At 63.9% G+C, this 13533-nt stretch overlaps 5 protein-coding genes across 5 annotated transcripts; 2 read left to right on the plus strand and 3 right to left on the minus strand.

The window, feature by feature from the left end:
• Nucleotides 1–482: 482 nt before the first annotated feature.
• EMIHUDRAFT_77404 (hypothetical protein) lies at nucleotides 483–1129 on the plus strand (the record flags this gene model as incomplete). The annotated part of the gene is made up of 2 exons (XM_005758220.1): nucleotides 483–932; nucleotides 1001–1129. 2 exons carry the CDS (start codon nucleotides 483–485, stop codon nucleotides 1127–1129), a joined length of 579 nt encoding a protein of 192 aa, XP_005758277.1.
• A 439-nt stretch (nucleotides 1130–1568) lies between these two features.
• On the minus strand, nucleotides 1569–2141 carry EMIHUDRAFT_460171 (hypothetical protein; the record flags this gene model as incomplete). Its single annotated transcript, XM_005758221.1, has 1 exon — nucleotides 1569–2141. One exon carries the CDS (start codon nucleotides 2139–2141, stop codon nucleotides 1665–1667), a length of 477 nt encoding a protein of 158 aa, XP_005758278.1. The 3' UTR covers nucleotides 1569–1664.
• A 2405-nt stretch (nucleotides 2142–4546) lies between these two features.
• EMIHUDRAFT_460172 (hypothetical protein) lies at nucleotides 4547–5460 on the plus strand. The gene is made up of 2 exons (XM_005758222.1): nucleotides 4547–4860; nucleotides 4972–5460. Exons 1-2 carry the CDS (start codon nucleotides 4558–4560, stop codon nucleotides 5398–5400), a joined length of 732 nt encoding a protein of 243 aa, XP_005758279.1. The 5' UTR covers nucleotides 4547–4557; the 3' UTR covers nucleotides 5401–5460.
• Nucleotides 5461–6678: 1218 nt separating this feature from the next.
• On the minus strand, nucleotides 6679–7671 carry EMIHUDRAFT_372382 (hypothetical protein). The gene is made up of 3 exons (XM_005758223.1): nucleotides 7624–7671; nucleotides 7184–7585; nucleotides 6679–7073 (listed from the first exon to the last, which is right to left on the minus strand). Exons 2-3 carry the CDS (start codon nucleotides 7544–7546, stop codon nucleotides 7068–7070), a joined length of 369 nt encoding a protein of 122 aa, XP_005758280.1. The 5' UTR covers nucleotides 7547–7585; nucleotides 7624–7671; the 3' UTR covers nucleotides 6679–7067.
• Nucleotides 7672–12836: 5165 nt separating this feature from the next.
• EMIHUDRAFT_250139 (hypothetical protein) lies at nucleotides 12837–13243 on the minus strand (the record flags this gene model as incomplete). Its single annotated transcript, XM_005758224.1, has 2 exons — nucleotides 12837–13148; nucleotides 13229–13243. 2 exons carry the CDS (start codon nucleotides 13241–13243, stop codon nucleotides 12837–12839), a joined length of 327 nt encoding a protein of 108 aa, XP_005758281.1.
• Nucleotides 13244–13533: the final 290 nt, after the last annotated feature.

The raw sequence follows: 13533 nt of genomic DNA on the forward strand, positions 1-13533 counted from the left end.
AAACGAGGGATGGGACGAGGACAGGGTCCCCACCTGCACGAGCAGGATTTTGGAAGGACGATCAGGGGGACAGGTGGGGCTCTCCTGCTCCTGACAAGGGACACGACAGGCTCGCAGCGCGGTGCGCGGTGGACTCCCACATCCACTGGGTCTCATCTCAGTCTATCTAGCGACCTGCCTCCAGCTTGTCGCTGGCAGTCTCTCGCACATGCACACTGACACAGGGGTGGCAGGGGCGGCGGCACGAGTCTCCCACATACTGGTGCGGGATGGGAGGACGGCGCGACGTCGCGAGCTATTTCTTCTGAGGCTTCTGGTAAAATTCTCTGAGGCGCCCACGGGTCGCCCACGGGTCGCCCACGGGTCGCCCCCACGGGTCGCCCACCGTCGTCCCGCCCGTCGTTCAACGCTCTCTCTCCTGTCGCGCCATCCTCTGCCTCATCGCTCTCCAACTCGGGTGACCGCTCTCTTCGTAGCCGCTCATGGCGGCCTCGAGCAGCGACGCCGACCCACCTAAGCGCTACCTCGCCCTGTGGAAGGAGTACCTCACGCTCTGCAGCTTTGCCGACGCCGCGGGCGGCGCCAGGAGTCGGTCGACCCTGCACCACCTCTCTCTTCCTCCGGGACTGCACACCGTCGGCCGGCTCGACCGCGACTCGGAGGGCCTGCTGCTGCTGACCGACGACGGGGCCTTTTGCCACGCGGTGCTGCAGGGCGGCGTGCGCAAGCGCTATCTCGCGCTCGTGTTCGGCCGCCCCACCGACGAGTCGCTGGCTGCGATGGCGGCGGGCGGGCTGAATATCCGCGGCAGGCTGACGCGCCCGTGTGCCGTGCGGCGCATCGACGCGGCGAGCGCGGCGACGGCGGCCGGCGCCCCGCCCGACCCACGGCTGGCCGGCGCTCGCGCCGGCGGTCCGGTGACGTGGCTCGAGGTGACGCTCGGACTGAGGGGAGATCAGCCGAGATGACCCGAGATTGACCGAGCTTAGCCGAGATTTAGGTGACGCTCTCCGAGGGGATGAACCGGCAGGTGCGGCGGATGACGCAGAGCGCGGGACACAAGACGTTGCGCCTGGTCCGCGTGGGCGTCGGGAGGCTCAACGCCGAGGCGCTCGCCGCCGAGATGTAGCCGAGATCTGGCCGAGATCCGGCCGAGATCCGGCCGAATCTGGCGTCAGCCTAGAGCAGCTCCGACCGTTGCTCGCCACTCCGCCCCTTCACCGCTCGCAGGACCTCGCGCTGCGGCCTGGCGAGTGGCGGTACGTGGCGCGTGACGCGGTGCTGGGCGATCGGCCGCCGGCCACAACCATGGAGGCCGCCTCAGGAGGCTGTTTCGCGCGCACAACAGACGGGGAGAAGTCGCTGTGTCAACACGAACACACGCCCGTACGGCTTTAGAGCTGTGCACCACACCTTCCCACCCGAGACTCGGAGAGGGCCGAGACCACCGTCCTCCGCCCCCCGCCGCCCCAGAGGCGTGATCGCCAGCGTGACTGTACAGAGGCGCGATCGTCGATGTAGTTGCTTTTTTTTGAGCTTAGCGCGATCGACGGCGACGGCCGACGGCGTGGTTGCAAAATCTTTTTGTGTACTTCGTACAACAGTCAGACACACACATGCGCTTTTTGCGACACACGAGTGCCGGCATTTCCGCTCCTCCGTCCTCAGCTCGACGCCCCTCCCTCCTGGTCGTAGTAGAGGGCGAGCATCTCCTCCGCGGCCTCCAGCGCCTCGGCAGCCTGCTTGTCGAGCTCGTCCGCCGCCTCCGCCGCCTCCACAGCGCTCGCGAGCTGCGCGCCCGCATCGAGCGACGCGGCCTGCGCTGCGGACGAGCTGGCGAGCATGGAGAGGCTGAACTTTTGTGAGCCGCCGATGTCTTCCGCCGCGCTGTCCGAGCGGTCAGCGGCGGATTCCGCCGCAGTCTCGGCTGCCTCCGCCAGCCTGTCCGCCTCCTCCCGCGCCGTCAGTGCCTGCGCCGCGAGCGCCTCCGCCCTCTCGACTGCCGCCTCCGCTTCCTCGGGCGCTACGCTGCCAGTAAGGGCCACGAGTGGTGCGTATCGCGGCGCGTGGAGCAGTGGAGGCGGGTGCCGTGCCACGAGCGAGGTGCAGTCGAGCAAGGCCAAAACAGCCTGTGCGACCATCTCGTTTATCTTTTAATTCTAGGATTGAGAGTCAGGCTGCTCTCAATCCTAGCGGTCTACAAAAGAAAATCCTGCCGAACGCACCAGGCGGCCGACGACAGGACGTGTGAGGGTTGGAGCGCAACACCTCCCCTCTGACCCTCTGCGCGCACTTCCTCGTCGTCAAGCGCGAGGCATGGCAGAAGAGGCTGCTCGAGCTCGCCAGCAGCAGGCTGCCCGAACGATGCCCGACGTCCGGGCGCTTCGGTCGGTGCAGCAGCAGGTTGTCGACGACGTCTGGCAGATTCGCCACTTTGAGAATCTCATCGAGGAGCCTTGGTGCCGCGTCGCCATCAACGGCGTCTTCTCTTGCAGCCAGCAGTACGTCGAGCAGCAGCAGGAGCTCGCGACGCTGGCGGCGCCCGAGGCGAAGCGGCGGCAGGCGCGGCTGCAAGCCAAGAATACGGTGTGCCTCTGCAACTCGGTCTGCCCTGACGAGACGCGCTCGTGGCTGCGCTGCGTCAAGCGCGCCACCAAGCCCAATGGCACGACAGAGTCGTGCGAGGCCGACCGCCGCCGCCTGGAGCTGTGCACACACGGAGGCGTCTCTCGCCTGTTGCACGGGCTTATGCTGCCGCACGACAAAGCGAGCGAACTGTCGCACCTCTAAGGAATCGAAGTAGTGCTGTCGACGTGGCTGATGTGCGTGTGCGTGTGCGTGTGTGATGTGAGGCGTGTGCGACTTATAGCTTTAATGTGCGCGCTGAACACGAACTGAGCCCTGGCTGTCACAGGCTGTCAACTTTGGCTGTCAAAGAGGTTGCTGTGTCAGGACACTCAGGTGATCTGTCGGGCTGTCGGGCAGCTGTCAGGCATTGTCAGGTGCCTCTGTCAGACCAGCTGTCAGGTGCTGTCAGTGCTGTCGGGTGCGTGTCTGACAGTCGAGGTGCTCTGTAGCTGTCGGGTGCTGTCGGAGCTGTCGGGTGTTGGCTGTTGCTCTGTCACCTGTCAGACCGCGCGAGACCGGCTGTCGGACGAGCTGTCAGAGGACAGAGAGCTGTCAGCTGGCTGTGTCAGGCTGCTGCTGCTGTCAGACGTTGGGCTGTTGCTGTCAGGTACTGTCAGGTGGTGCTGTCGGGGTGCTGTCAGCGCTCTGACACACACCAGCCACACTTATGACACTACGATCAAGAGGAGACCAGCAGGACTCTCTACACATACTCTCAGCCTCTCCTCCTAAAAGTACACGGCGTGATCACGCCGGCGGCGGCGGCCGCCTGGGGAGCGCATATAGCGGCGCAGGCGCAGGCGGCGGCGGCGGCACAGACGGCGGCGGCCACCCCACCCAGACGCCGTAGGCATATATATGACTGTAGGGCCCCAGAAGGCTAGCTGGTAGCTTCATTTGTAGCCTGACAGCTGCCCGACAGCCCGACAGCACACAGTGCGGCCTGACAGCAGCGCTGACAGCCCGACAGCAGCACAGACCGTACACAGTCCGACCCCGTAGTGCGTAGAGCCTCTTTCTTGTGCCCCATGAGGGTATAACAAAACTATTACATGCAAAGAAATGTGAGTGTGGTCCATGTAGTCATGGGATGGTCATGGGTCTCTCTCTCAACCCTCCCGTCCCACACCTCTGCGCGTCTGCGGGGACGGCCTGACAGCGACGGAGCACCTCGATTCGGAATGTAAGCGCACTATGGCTGTGCTGTCTCCTACACAGCCATCTTACCTAAAGGATGGCTGAGCTAGCTACAGTGCAGCCACATCCTTCAGCCCGATGGCTGCAACACACACACACGGCAGCCATCCTTAGTAGACATGGCTGGAGACGCACTACCGCAGCCATAACCGGTTACCGCCCGCCTCGAGGTGAGCCCTCTTGGGTAAGATGGCTGGGGGACAGCCATTTCAGCCATTTCAGCCATCTACTATGGCTGTGGCACAGAGCTTGCAGCCATCCTCCAGAGCCATGGCTGGTGATAATTCGATGGCAGCCAATGGCAGCCGTCCCGCGAGGCCGGGGGCGGCAAGCGCGCAGCCATTTATGCGTGTGGCGGGGGCGGCGGACGGCTGCCATCGAATTATCACCAGCCATGCTCCGGAGGATGGCTGCACTGACTGTGCCCCAGCCATAGTAGATGGCTGGATTGGCTGTGGCCCAGCCATCTTACCCAAGATGGCTGCGATATAGCCAGCTCAGCCATGAGGGCCCGCCCCGGGGCGTGCGGTATGGCTGCAGCAGCGAGCTTCCAGCCATCCCTACTCAGGATGGCTGCCCTCTGTGTATTGCAGCCATCGGCCTGGAGGCTCTGGCTGCACTGCAGCTAGCTCAGCCATCCTTAGGTAAGATGGCTGTGTAGGAGACAGCACAGCCATAGTGCGCTTACATTCCGAGGCAGCCCCCCCTGTCTGGGAAGGAGCACGAACCCTCATGGCCGACGCGGCTGCCAAGACCGCCCTATTTGCCGCCCTCGCCGACGACGCTCGCGCCATCTACTGGGACGCGCTCTCGCGCTTCCTCACCCTGCAGATCGACAAGCCCGAGTTTGACAAGCTTGCGCTCGCGTCGCTGCCGGTGGAGGCAATCCCTCTGCACAATGGGCTGATCCTGGCGCTGCTGCGCACCGCTCTCGAGGCGCAGTCCGGCGCACCGGAGGCTGAGGAGGAGGAGGTTGGCGCGCAGCCGTCTGCGCCGGCAGAGGAGCGCAAGCCTCTCGTGTCGGGGAGCGGCTCCGTCGGCCAGGCGCGCGACGCGGCCGGCGGCGGCGGCGGCGGCGGCGGCGGCGGGCTGGGCGGCGGCGGCAGCAGCGGCGGGAGCGGCGGCGGGCTCAAGCTGTCGTTCAAGATACGGAGGGACGACACGGGAAAGGAGAGCTTCAGCGCTGCCGGCGACGGGCAGGCGCACGAGAGCGGCGCTGCGCCGGGCGCCGGCCTAGGCGCCGAGCCGCCGCCGGTGGACCTGGCCGAGGCTGACCAGCTCAACGCGCTGCACGACCGCCTGCTCGGCCTGTGCTGCCGGCATGGCGTCCCGCGCGTCCAGCTCGAGGCGGTCTCCTTTGTCCAGCGCGCCGTCAAGGCGCACATGCGCCGCCTCCTCGTCGCGAGCGCCGAGTTTGCGCCGGCGGCAGGAGAGGGCGGCGCGACGCGGCGCACCGTCGGGACACGCGAGCTGAACGCCGCGCTCACGCAGCCGACGTCCTCGGCGTGGCTGCCGCCCAACCAGCGTCTCGCGTCCGCAACGCGCAGCGCCGCGCTGGGCGGGCGCCTGTTGTGAGGTAAGTAAGGTACACCTTGTAGCCCTTAGGTAACAAGGGGTAAGGTAAGGTAAATTTCTCCACACACACACAGTGGTGGGGCAAGGGGGGGCAACCCTCGCATCTCCTCCCCCGGACACGGGCAGCCAGGAGCCCCACAGCATTCAAAGTGCAAGGCCCCTGGAGGGCCCCACGGCGGGCACGGACCTCTGGGCACACCCACACACGCTGCCCCTCCTGCCCCCCGCCACGCCGCGCGCGCCCCACCGGCAGCGGCCAGCCCCTTGGAGTGTGAAGGCTTCGTAGCCCTCCGACTGAAGATCCGCAGGATTGGAGCGAAAAAAACCCAAGAGAGTAGTGTAGGAAGGCGGGAGAAAGCCACCGAAGTGGGCAGCGGCACCGCGCTCAGCAGACAGCACACCTGCACCCGCCGCCCCCCGCCCAGTCCGCAGTGTCGCGGCACCACAGTCCCCAGGTCCCCACCGCCGCGCCGCGCTCTCCCTCTTACGTACGTTAAAAGTGCGAGTGTCTCGGACTGAGAGGAGGGCGCCTCTGCCATAAGCGATAAGGTCTCAGAGGTCAGGTCAGGTCAGGTCAGGTCAGGCCAGGTCAGGTAAAACGATAAAAATCTATAAAAGGTCGGGGCAGGACCCTCGATCGCACAATTCACAAAACTCCCTCACGAGCACAGCCCGACAGCTCGGTCAGCGGCGATAGGATTCAAATAGCCTCGGCTATTCGAATCGCGGTCAGCGGACGGGATTCAAATAGCCTCGGCTATTCGACGCGGCCATCGGGCTGGCCGCCGGCACGAGCAGCGGCGTCGGCGCGATGACCAGCCTCGCCCTCGCCCTCGCGCAAGCCGGCGCCGCCCTCCTCCATCGCGCCCACCGGCGCCGCGGCCCTCGGCCTCGCGTTGAGCGGCTCGGTCAGCTGCCGGGCGGCGGAGGGCGCTGGCCGGTGGTAGTAGAGCACGAGGCCTGAGAGCGTCGCGACGAACGCGGGCGGGTACCACCAGGTCAGCCGCGAGCCGAGCAGTGCGACGCCGGCGAGAACAGACCAAAAGTCGGAGGTGAGCAGCGAGATGTTCATCTCCGCGGCGGTGGCGCCGCGCTGCAGCAGGTGCGAGACCAGCGAGTAGAAGGACGCCTATTCGTTCACCGCTGATCGTTACTAGTTGTTGGTCATTCCTGAGAAGAGACCAGCGAGTAGGAGGACGCCTAATAGTTCATAGCTATTCGTTGATAGTTGGTGGTCATCACTGAAGAGGCCAGCGAGTAGGAGGTCGCCATCGAGCCGACGAAGAGCAGCTCGAGCAGTAGCAGCTCGGTGCGGCCGGCCAGGCTAGCGGAGGAGAAGGCGCGCCACGCGGAGGCCAGCGCCTCGCGCTCAATCAGCGCGCACTGCGCCGCCGAGAGGAGAGCGCCGGCGGCGCCGAGCCGCGGGAGATAGTTGGAGACCGAGGAGGAGCGCAGAAACGCCTCTTCGGCCACGTTGGAGCAGGCGTACAGCGAGGCACCGAGGAGGCAGAGCATGTCTCCTCGCCACGGCTGGGGGTGCCAGCTGTGCATTGGCCGCAGCAGCGCGTCCGACATCACCAGCGTCGCGAGGCCGGAGACGCAGAGAGCCACGCCGCAGATCTGCTTGCGGCCATAGCGCGCGCCGAGCGTAAGGGCCGAGAGCGCCATCACGCCTGGGGCAGCGACGGCGAGGTGTAGCCGAGATGCGGCCGAGGCTAATCCGAGATGTGGTCGAGATGCGGCCGAGATATGGCCGAGATGTGGCTCAGGTGTGTCCTATCACGCCTGGGACGGCAAAGGCGTCGAGCAGCGTCACCGAGGTGATGTCGGTGTACTGGTACGCCCGCACGATCAGGTAGTTGCCCTCGACGTCTGCGAAGCCGAGCAGCAGCCACTGCCACCACGGCCTCGCGACCGGCGGCAGGCCGGCGACACGATTGTCGCGCCGCGCCGTGATCGCGTGCAGCATCAGCACTAGGTAGACCGCGAGACTCTGTGCCGTCGGCGCGGCGATGCCGCGCTCGGCGAGCCGCTGCGAGGTGAAGCCGGTGGCGGTGAGGAGGACGGAGCAGCCCTGCCACGCCAGGAGCTGCTGCGCTCGCGCCGGCGAGGCCAGGAGCCGCGGACGTCGCTGGCTCGGCTGCATGGACCGGCAGCTGCTCGGCTTGCACGGAATCTTTAGATTCTGAATCAGCTGATTGAGTTTTTGCTACCCTTTTATCGCCCACTGCAGCGACTGGGAGCAGGTGCCCAGCGCGGAGGTGCCGAGCGTCGTCCACCTTCTGTAGGGATCCCTCGCGCGAATCTCCCTCTTAACCCACACTTAACATCACAATAGGGGATCCCTCAGGGTTCGGGCTATTACGCCCCTGGGGCGGATGCGGCTTTCCTAATTGGCGCGGGCGACCCCCGTAAGCTCTCAAGGCCGACCTCCCATCTTCCTCTCTCCGAGATGTGGCCGCACGTTCTGGGACATACGGGACGTAGCTGCCTGTCAAAATACGGAAATACGTACGCCGTCTTGCGCCGTTTTGTGTTTGATGTATTGGCCCTTACCAGAAAGTTGCGTGCGGGGCTCGAGCCTCGGGCTACAGTATTGTACGGACGCGCTTTTCTCCAGCCTAAAAAAGTCCACTTCCTTCTTGAAAAATCGCGCGCTGCACGCGCCAGGATGCAGGAAGCTAAACCCACACCTCTAAAATCAGATTTTTTCTCTAAAAACGACACCGAAAATGAAGACCCCGCCAAAATGACGCACTCAATACCTGACCTTGAAAAAACTCTGACATTTTGCGAACTCCTTGGCGACGCGCGCGCCGCGTCGCCAAAACTCAGCGATCTCGGTCGTACAATCGGCCGGCTGCGCGGGTTTTCGGCGACTTTCCCGCGCACCGGCCACGACGGACCAACCAGACCAAAAATCGCGACGCTCGCGCGCAAAAATCAGCACGGAATCAACGCTCACGACGCTCTCGATGATCTCGATGATTCGAGGATTTGAGGATGGTGAGGGGTGAGGGTGAGGTGTGCCCCCCCCCTCCCCCCCCGCCCGGCCTCGAACCCGCAGCCAACCGGCCCGAATGCGAACCTCTGACCGCTACGCCAGCCACCAATGCACAAACCTCGACGCCACAAATTTCTGAACCCCATACACCCATGCACTCAGCTCACAATCAGCACCCTATACAGTATGATTCCCGCGCGTCTCGCGCCCCAACTGACAACTCACCATTGTCCCTCGGACACCACTCTCCAGCCGCGCTACTTTCGCCCACCCACCGCTCTCGCATGACATCTCGACAATCCTCATCTCTGGGCCCAAGACTCCTAACCACTTCCCCTGCTCGCCCAGGACCACGAAGCGCCGCCCGCGCGCCCATTACCCCCCAATCAACCCACGCTGTCCCTCAATCGCCACCCGCCAGATGTACTGCCCTCGCCCACCCAATACTCTCACCCTCCTAACCCGGACAGTCCAGGTACAGGAAAAGCGGGGAGCGGGGCCCGATCCAAGGAGCACCCCGTCGGCCCGGGAGGGCTGTGAATTTCGGCGCGGGCGGAAGGCTGCCTGCAGACGCTCAGCCAGCAGGGGCTGAGCTGCCGAATCCTCCCGGCTAATCCCCTGACCTGCCGCCTGAAACGGGACAACATTACACCACCTCACACACACTCCCCCCTCAGGGCTAAGCAGTGCGCAAGTCCACCCGAACTCTAGGCGAGGCGTCGACCACTCCTTCGGAATAGCTCTGTCAGTGGCTGCACTAGACGCCCAGTGATGGCGCGCGGCGCGGGCGGATGACTGGAAGAGAAAATGCGGAGATGCTAGCTCGCAGGTAGATGTGCTCAGAACATGTTTCAGCCAAGGGTCGGGGATGAGGGGAATGTGTCAGTGTGAGGGGTGCACCAACCGCAGAGCGTTGTGTTTTGCCTTTGAAAACTGAACAGTTTTTTTCAATACCTGACCTTTTGAGCCGCGACGAGGTCTGTGCGAGGAAATTTGCGGTGTTGTTGCGCGAAAGAAAGGAAAGTTGCGCTCACATCTAACGAAAGTCTTGTCTGGTAAGGGCCAACGTATGTAGAGATCGTCTAAACTATCATATGTACTCTTATCGTGGGCTTCCTAATAGCTAAGTCGGTTTCGGGGCACGGGGGGCAGGCTAGGGGTACACAACTGGTCACAGTTTCTCGCGCGAGAAGACAGAGCTACAGGTTGAGATCAGCTTCGAAGATCAGCTCTCGACCGTTCTCGTACAGATAGTATCAACTTTGGCTTTGACATTGAAGTAGCTCGCGGCGAGCTCCGACGCCTGGTGCACGTGAGCTTCGTCCCGCATACTTGCGTTGCCGGGCGGCCGCAGTGTCGTGCCGTTGAAGGTCAAGAGGTCGGGCGCTGCCAAGGGTGCCGAACCTTGTCGGACCTTAAGACAGCATTGTAGATCCCTGGGCGAGGGTGGTGGCGTCCCCGTCGGGAGGGGCTGTCTGGCGGAGGAGAGCAACCAGGTGCCCGGCGTGCAAGCCCCACCCGGGCGGCGGGTGGACCAAGGGGCGTTCCGCCCTGCTTGCTCTAGGTGAAACGTCTGAAGGACGAAGAAAGCACGAAGGTGCGACCAACTCAGCACGACGGGCGGAGAGGACGGGCACTAGACCAGGAAGGACTGGGAGAGTGTGAATGGAGGGACACGTGTGGTTCAGACGTCCCCCCCCTCGACGTAGTCGAGTCACTCACATGGATAGAGAGGAGAGTGTCCCTCTCGACGGGGCATGGACTGGATGACATGCACTGGAGAGTCTATGGCTCTCGCGGGTGGGGGCGGGGCGGCACTGTTCGCGCTCGCGGCCGGCGCCCGCGCTCCGTCTCGGTGACGGATCGGTGACGGAGATTCACTTCCCATCCGACTGGGAGGAAGGCTCCTTGACATTCATGATCTTGTCCCGCAGCTCGAAGAAGCGCTGGGGTTTGAGCGGCTTCGTGAAGAAGTCGGCAAGGTTCTCGTCGCTGCGGACGAAAGGAACACAGATCTTGGCTTCCTCGATGGCCTCGCGGATGAAGAAGTGGCGCCGCTCGACGTGCTTGAGCCTGCCGTGGTTCTCGGGGTTGTAGGCTGAGGCAATGGCGGCCTGGTTGTCACAGTACTGCTTGGTGGGCGGGGCCTCGGGAGGGGTGACGATCTCGCCGTCCTTGACGTACGACTCGAGCTCGGCCTTAAGGCGACGGTAGCTCAGGACGTCCTTGGTAGCCTCAGAAGCGGCCATGATCTCGGACTGGCAAGAGGAGAGCGCAATGGAGGGCTGTTGGACGCTGCGCCAGTGTACGGTGGCCTGCCACATGAGGACGATCCACCCGGATGTGGACCGGCGCGTCTCCCAACTGGCGTCGCTCATGGCGACGAGGTCGTCGCCCTCCCGCTCGCCATCCCAGCCCGGCTCGTAGGTGAGGCCGATGTGGGGATGGTGGCGGAAGTACTCGAGGAAGCAGAACATCTCCTCAAAAACATCGTCGGTGGGCTTGGCCATGCACCGGCAGAGGAGGCCGAAAGCGAGCGCCCCGTCGCAGCGCGTCCGGCGGCAGACCTCAACGATGGCGCTGAGCAGGGACCGGCACTCGGAATCAGCGGTGTCGGCATCCTCATTGGCGTTGCCGACCCCCTCAAGAACCGCGGCCTCATCCATGTCCGTGATGACGGCGCTGCGCATCGCGCAGACGATGGCGTTCAGCGCGGCGTCGACGTCGGATCGGAAAGACGCACTGGTCAGCTCGGAGAGGAACTTGTGGAGGAGCGCAGTAAGCTGTGTGGAATTGAGCCGCTCGTCCTCGAGCCAATCGTTGGCCCGGGTGAGGCGGAGGTAACGCCGCCGAAAGTCGGAGTGGACCCGTCCACTCTGAGTGCCAAAACCAGCAGCTAGAAAAGGCTTGACGCCGACAGTCTCGAGGATGATCCTCTGGAGCTTCGGCCGAACTCCAGCAATGTCGGAGCGGATTGCAGCCAAAAGGGCAACGGAAGTGCCACCAGCGCCACTGACCTTGTCGGCCTTCTCGCGGTAGATGGCCCGCAGCGCGTCGTCGGAAAAGAAGGCCTTGAGAAGCGCCTCGGTGACAAGGTTGTCGATCCGCTTGATGACGCGTTGGGAGACGACGATCTCGGCCACAACCGCAGCCTGTCTCTCAGAGACCGTCTTGTGGACAGTTCCGACCTGCGCAAAATCATCGGCGGTGGGTGACTGACTGTCATCGGCGACGAACTCGAGCAAGTCGGCAAAGGCACGCGTCTTGAGCAGCTTCAGCTCGTAGCGCGCGCAGCACACCGCATCGTGTTGGGTGCAGCAAACAGTGGGCGCAATGTTGTCTATGTAGACAGCGCAATTCGTAGTGAGGAAGAAACCGATGCCATCGCTGTGATGCAGTCGGCTCCACTCGAGAAGAGTGGCCAGGTTCGCCGCAAGCCCGTCGAGGGCGGCGGCACGGTCGAAACTGCATTCCGTCACCATTGCATCAGCTTCTTGTTTAGCGCCATGTAGGAGATCCCGAATTTCGGAATACTCCAAGGCTTTGGTGGGCGTGTCAGGCATGGCCTGAGCAGTGGATAGCGTGTCAGGCTTCACAAAGGGGCTGACGCGACCAGTCGAGTCGCTGCCACGTGCAAGCCCCACCCGGGCGGCGGGTGGACCAAGGGGCGTTCCGCCCTGCTTGCTCTAGGTGAAACGTCTGAAGGACGAAGAAAGCACGAAGGTGCGACCAACTCAGCACGACGGGCGGAGAGGACGGGCACTAGACCAGGAAGGACTGGGAGAGTGTGAATGGAGGGACACGTGTGGTTCAGACGCCCGGCGGCGTCCCGCCACATCCGGATGACCTCTCCTCCTTGTGGCAATCAGCCAATCAGCGAGTTTGGTGTGGACTTGCGTCCTCGCGTCGATCGTGGTTACATACAAGTAAGTAAGTAGTAGAGCGTTATGTCACACACGACACACACAGAGCCGACAGGGACACAAACACAGACACAGACATAGACACACACACTGCGCTCCCCTCAGCGGGCAGAGACACGCGAGCCCGACGGAGTCCGGTGGCGGGGGCCCACGCAGCCAGCCCCTGCACTGACATGGTTGGTGCTAAGCCGCCGCCGGCCGCCGCCGCTCGCTCTCGAACTGCGTCGCGCTGCCCGCTGCTCCGCCCGTTCCCCGGAGCGCAGAGATCCGGGACATACGTAAAGCCGTACACACATACGCGCACTAGGCACCATCTAGGCACGGGAGGGATTGGCAGTAGGAATCCAACCACATTTTGACTGTCTGTTTTTTATGTCTTCTGGGCACGGGACTTGCGCGCACAGGCACTAACACAGGTACACCACGGCGCACCGGAATGCAGCACGCGCGCGCCCCTCCTCTGCTCTCCGCGCCGCTCCACCCTCAAACTCCGCCACCGAAAGCACGCCTCAGTCCTCCGTGAGCCCCACGTGCCGCAGCACCGGCCCGACGGTGAAGCGGTAGCGGTGGTGCGCGCGCACGAGCCGCGACACGTTGTACGACTCGACGCCCGCGCCCGCCGGGACCGGGCTAAGGCCGGCGACACCAAACGCCTTGAGCTGCGCGGCGCGGTGGGCGAGGGAGAGGACGAGGTCGTCCGGGCGGTAGCAGTTGACCAGCCGGCCCGCGACGACGCGGCGAAGCCGCCGCCACCGTGCAGGGTCGGAGGAGGCGGGCAAGCCGAGCAGAACCGCGTGCTGGACGATGCCGGCGGCGCGCGCCTCATGGGGATGGGTACAGGCAGATGGGGCATTCAAACTCATGGTGAGCAGACGCCATGGCTGCTCGTCCTCATCCATACAGGCAGCCAAAGCATGAGTTGAGTGACTCCTTGTACCCTTGACTAGACCGTGGCGCGCGCCTCCCCCGCCTCGGACGCGCGGCACATCTCGTTATTATCTCGTGCGATCTCGTGCGAACGCGCGCCTCCCCCGCCTCGGACGCGCGGCACATCTCGTGCAATTAATTAATTACTTAATTAATTAGCGCGCCTCCCCCACCCGTGACGCGCGGCACATCTCGTGCAAATAATTAATTACTTAATGAATTCGCGCGCCTCCCCCGCCTCGGACGCGCGGCACATCTCGTGCAAGCACTCCCACACCA

Source organism: Emiliania huxleyi, assembly GCF_000372725.1.
Source record: "Emiliania huxleyi CCMP1516 unplaced genomic scaffold EMIHUscaffold_877, whole genome shotgun sequence".
In the NCBI taxonomy this organism is placed as follows: Eukaryota; Haptophyta; order Isochrysidales; family Noelaerhabdaceae; genus Emiliania; species Emiliania huxleyi.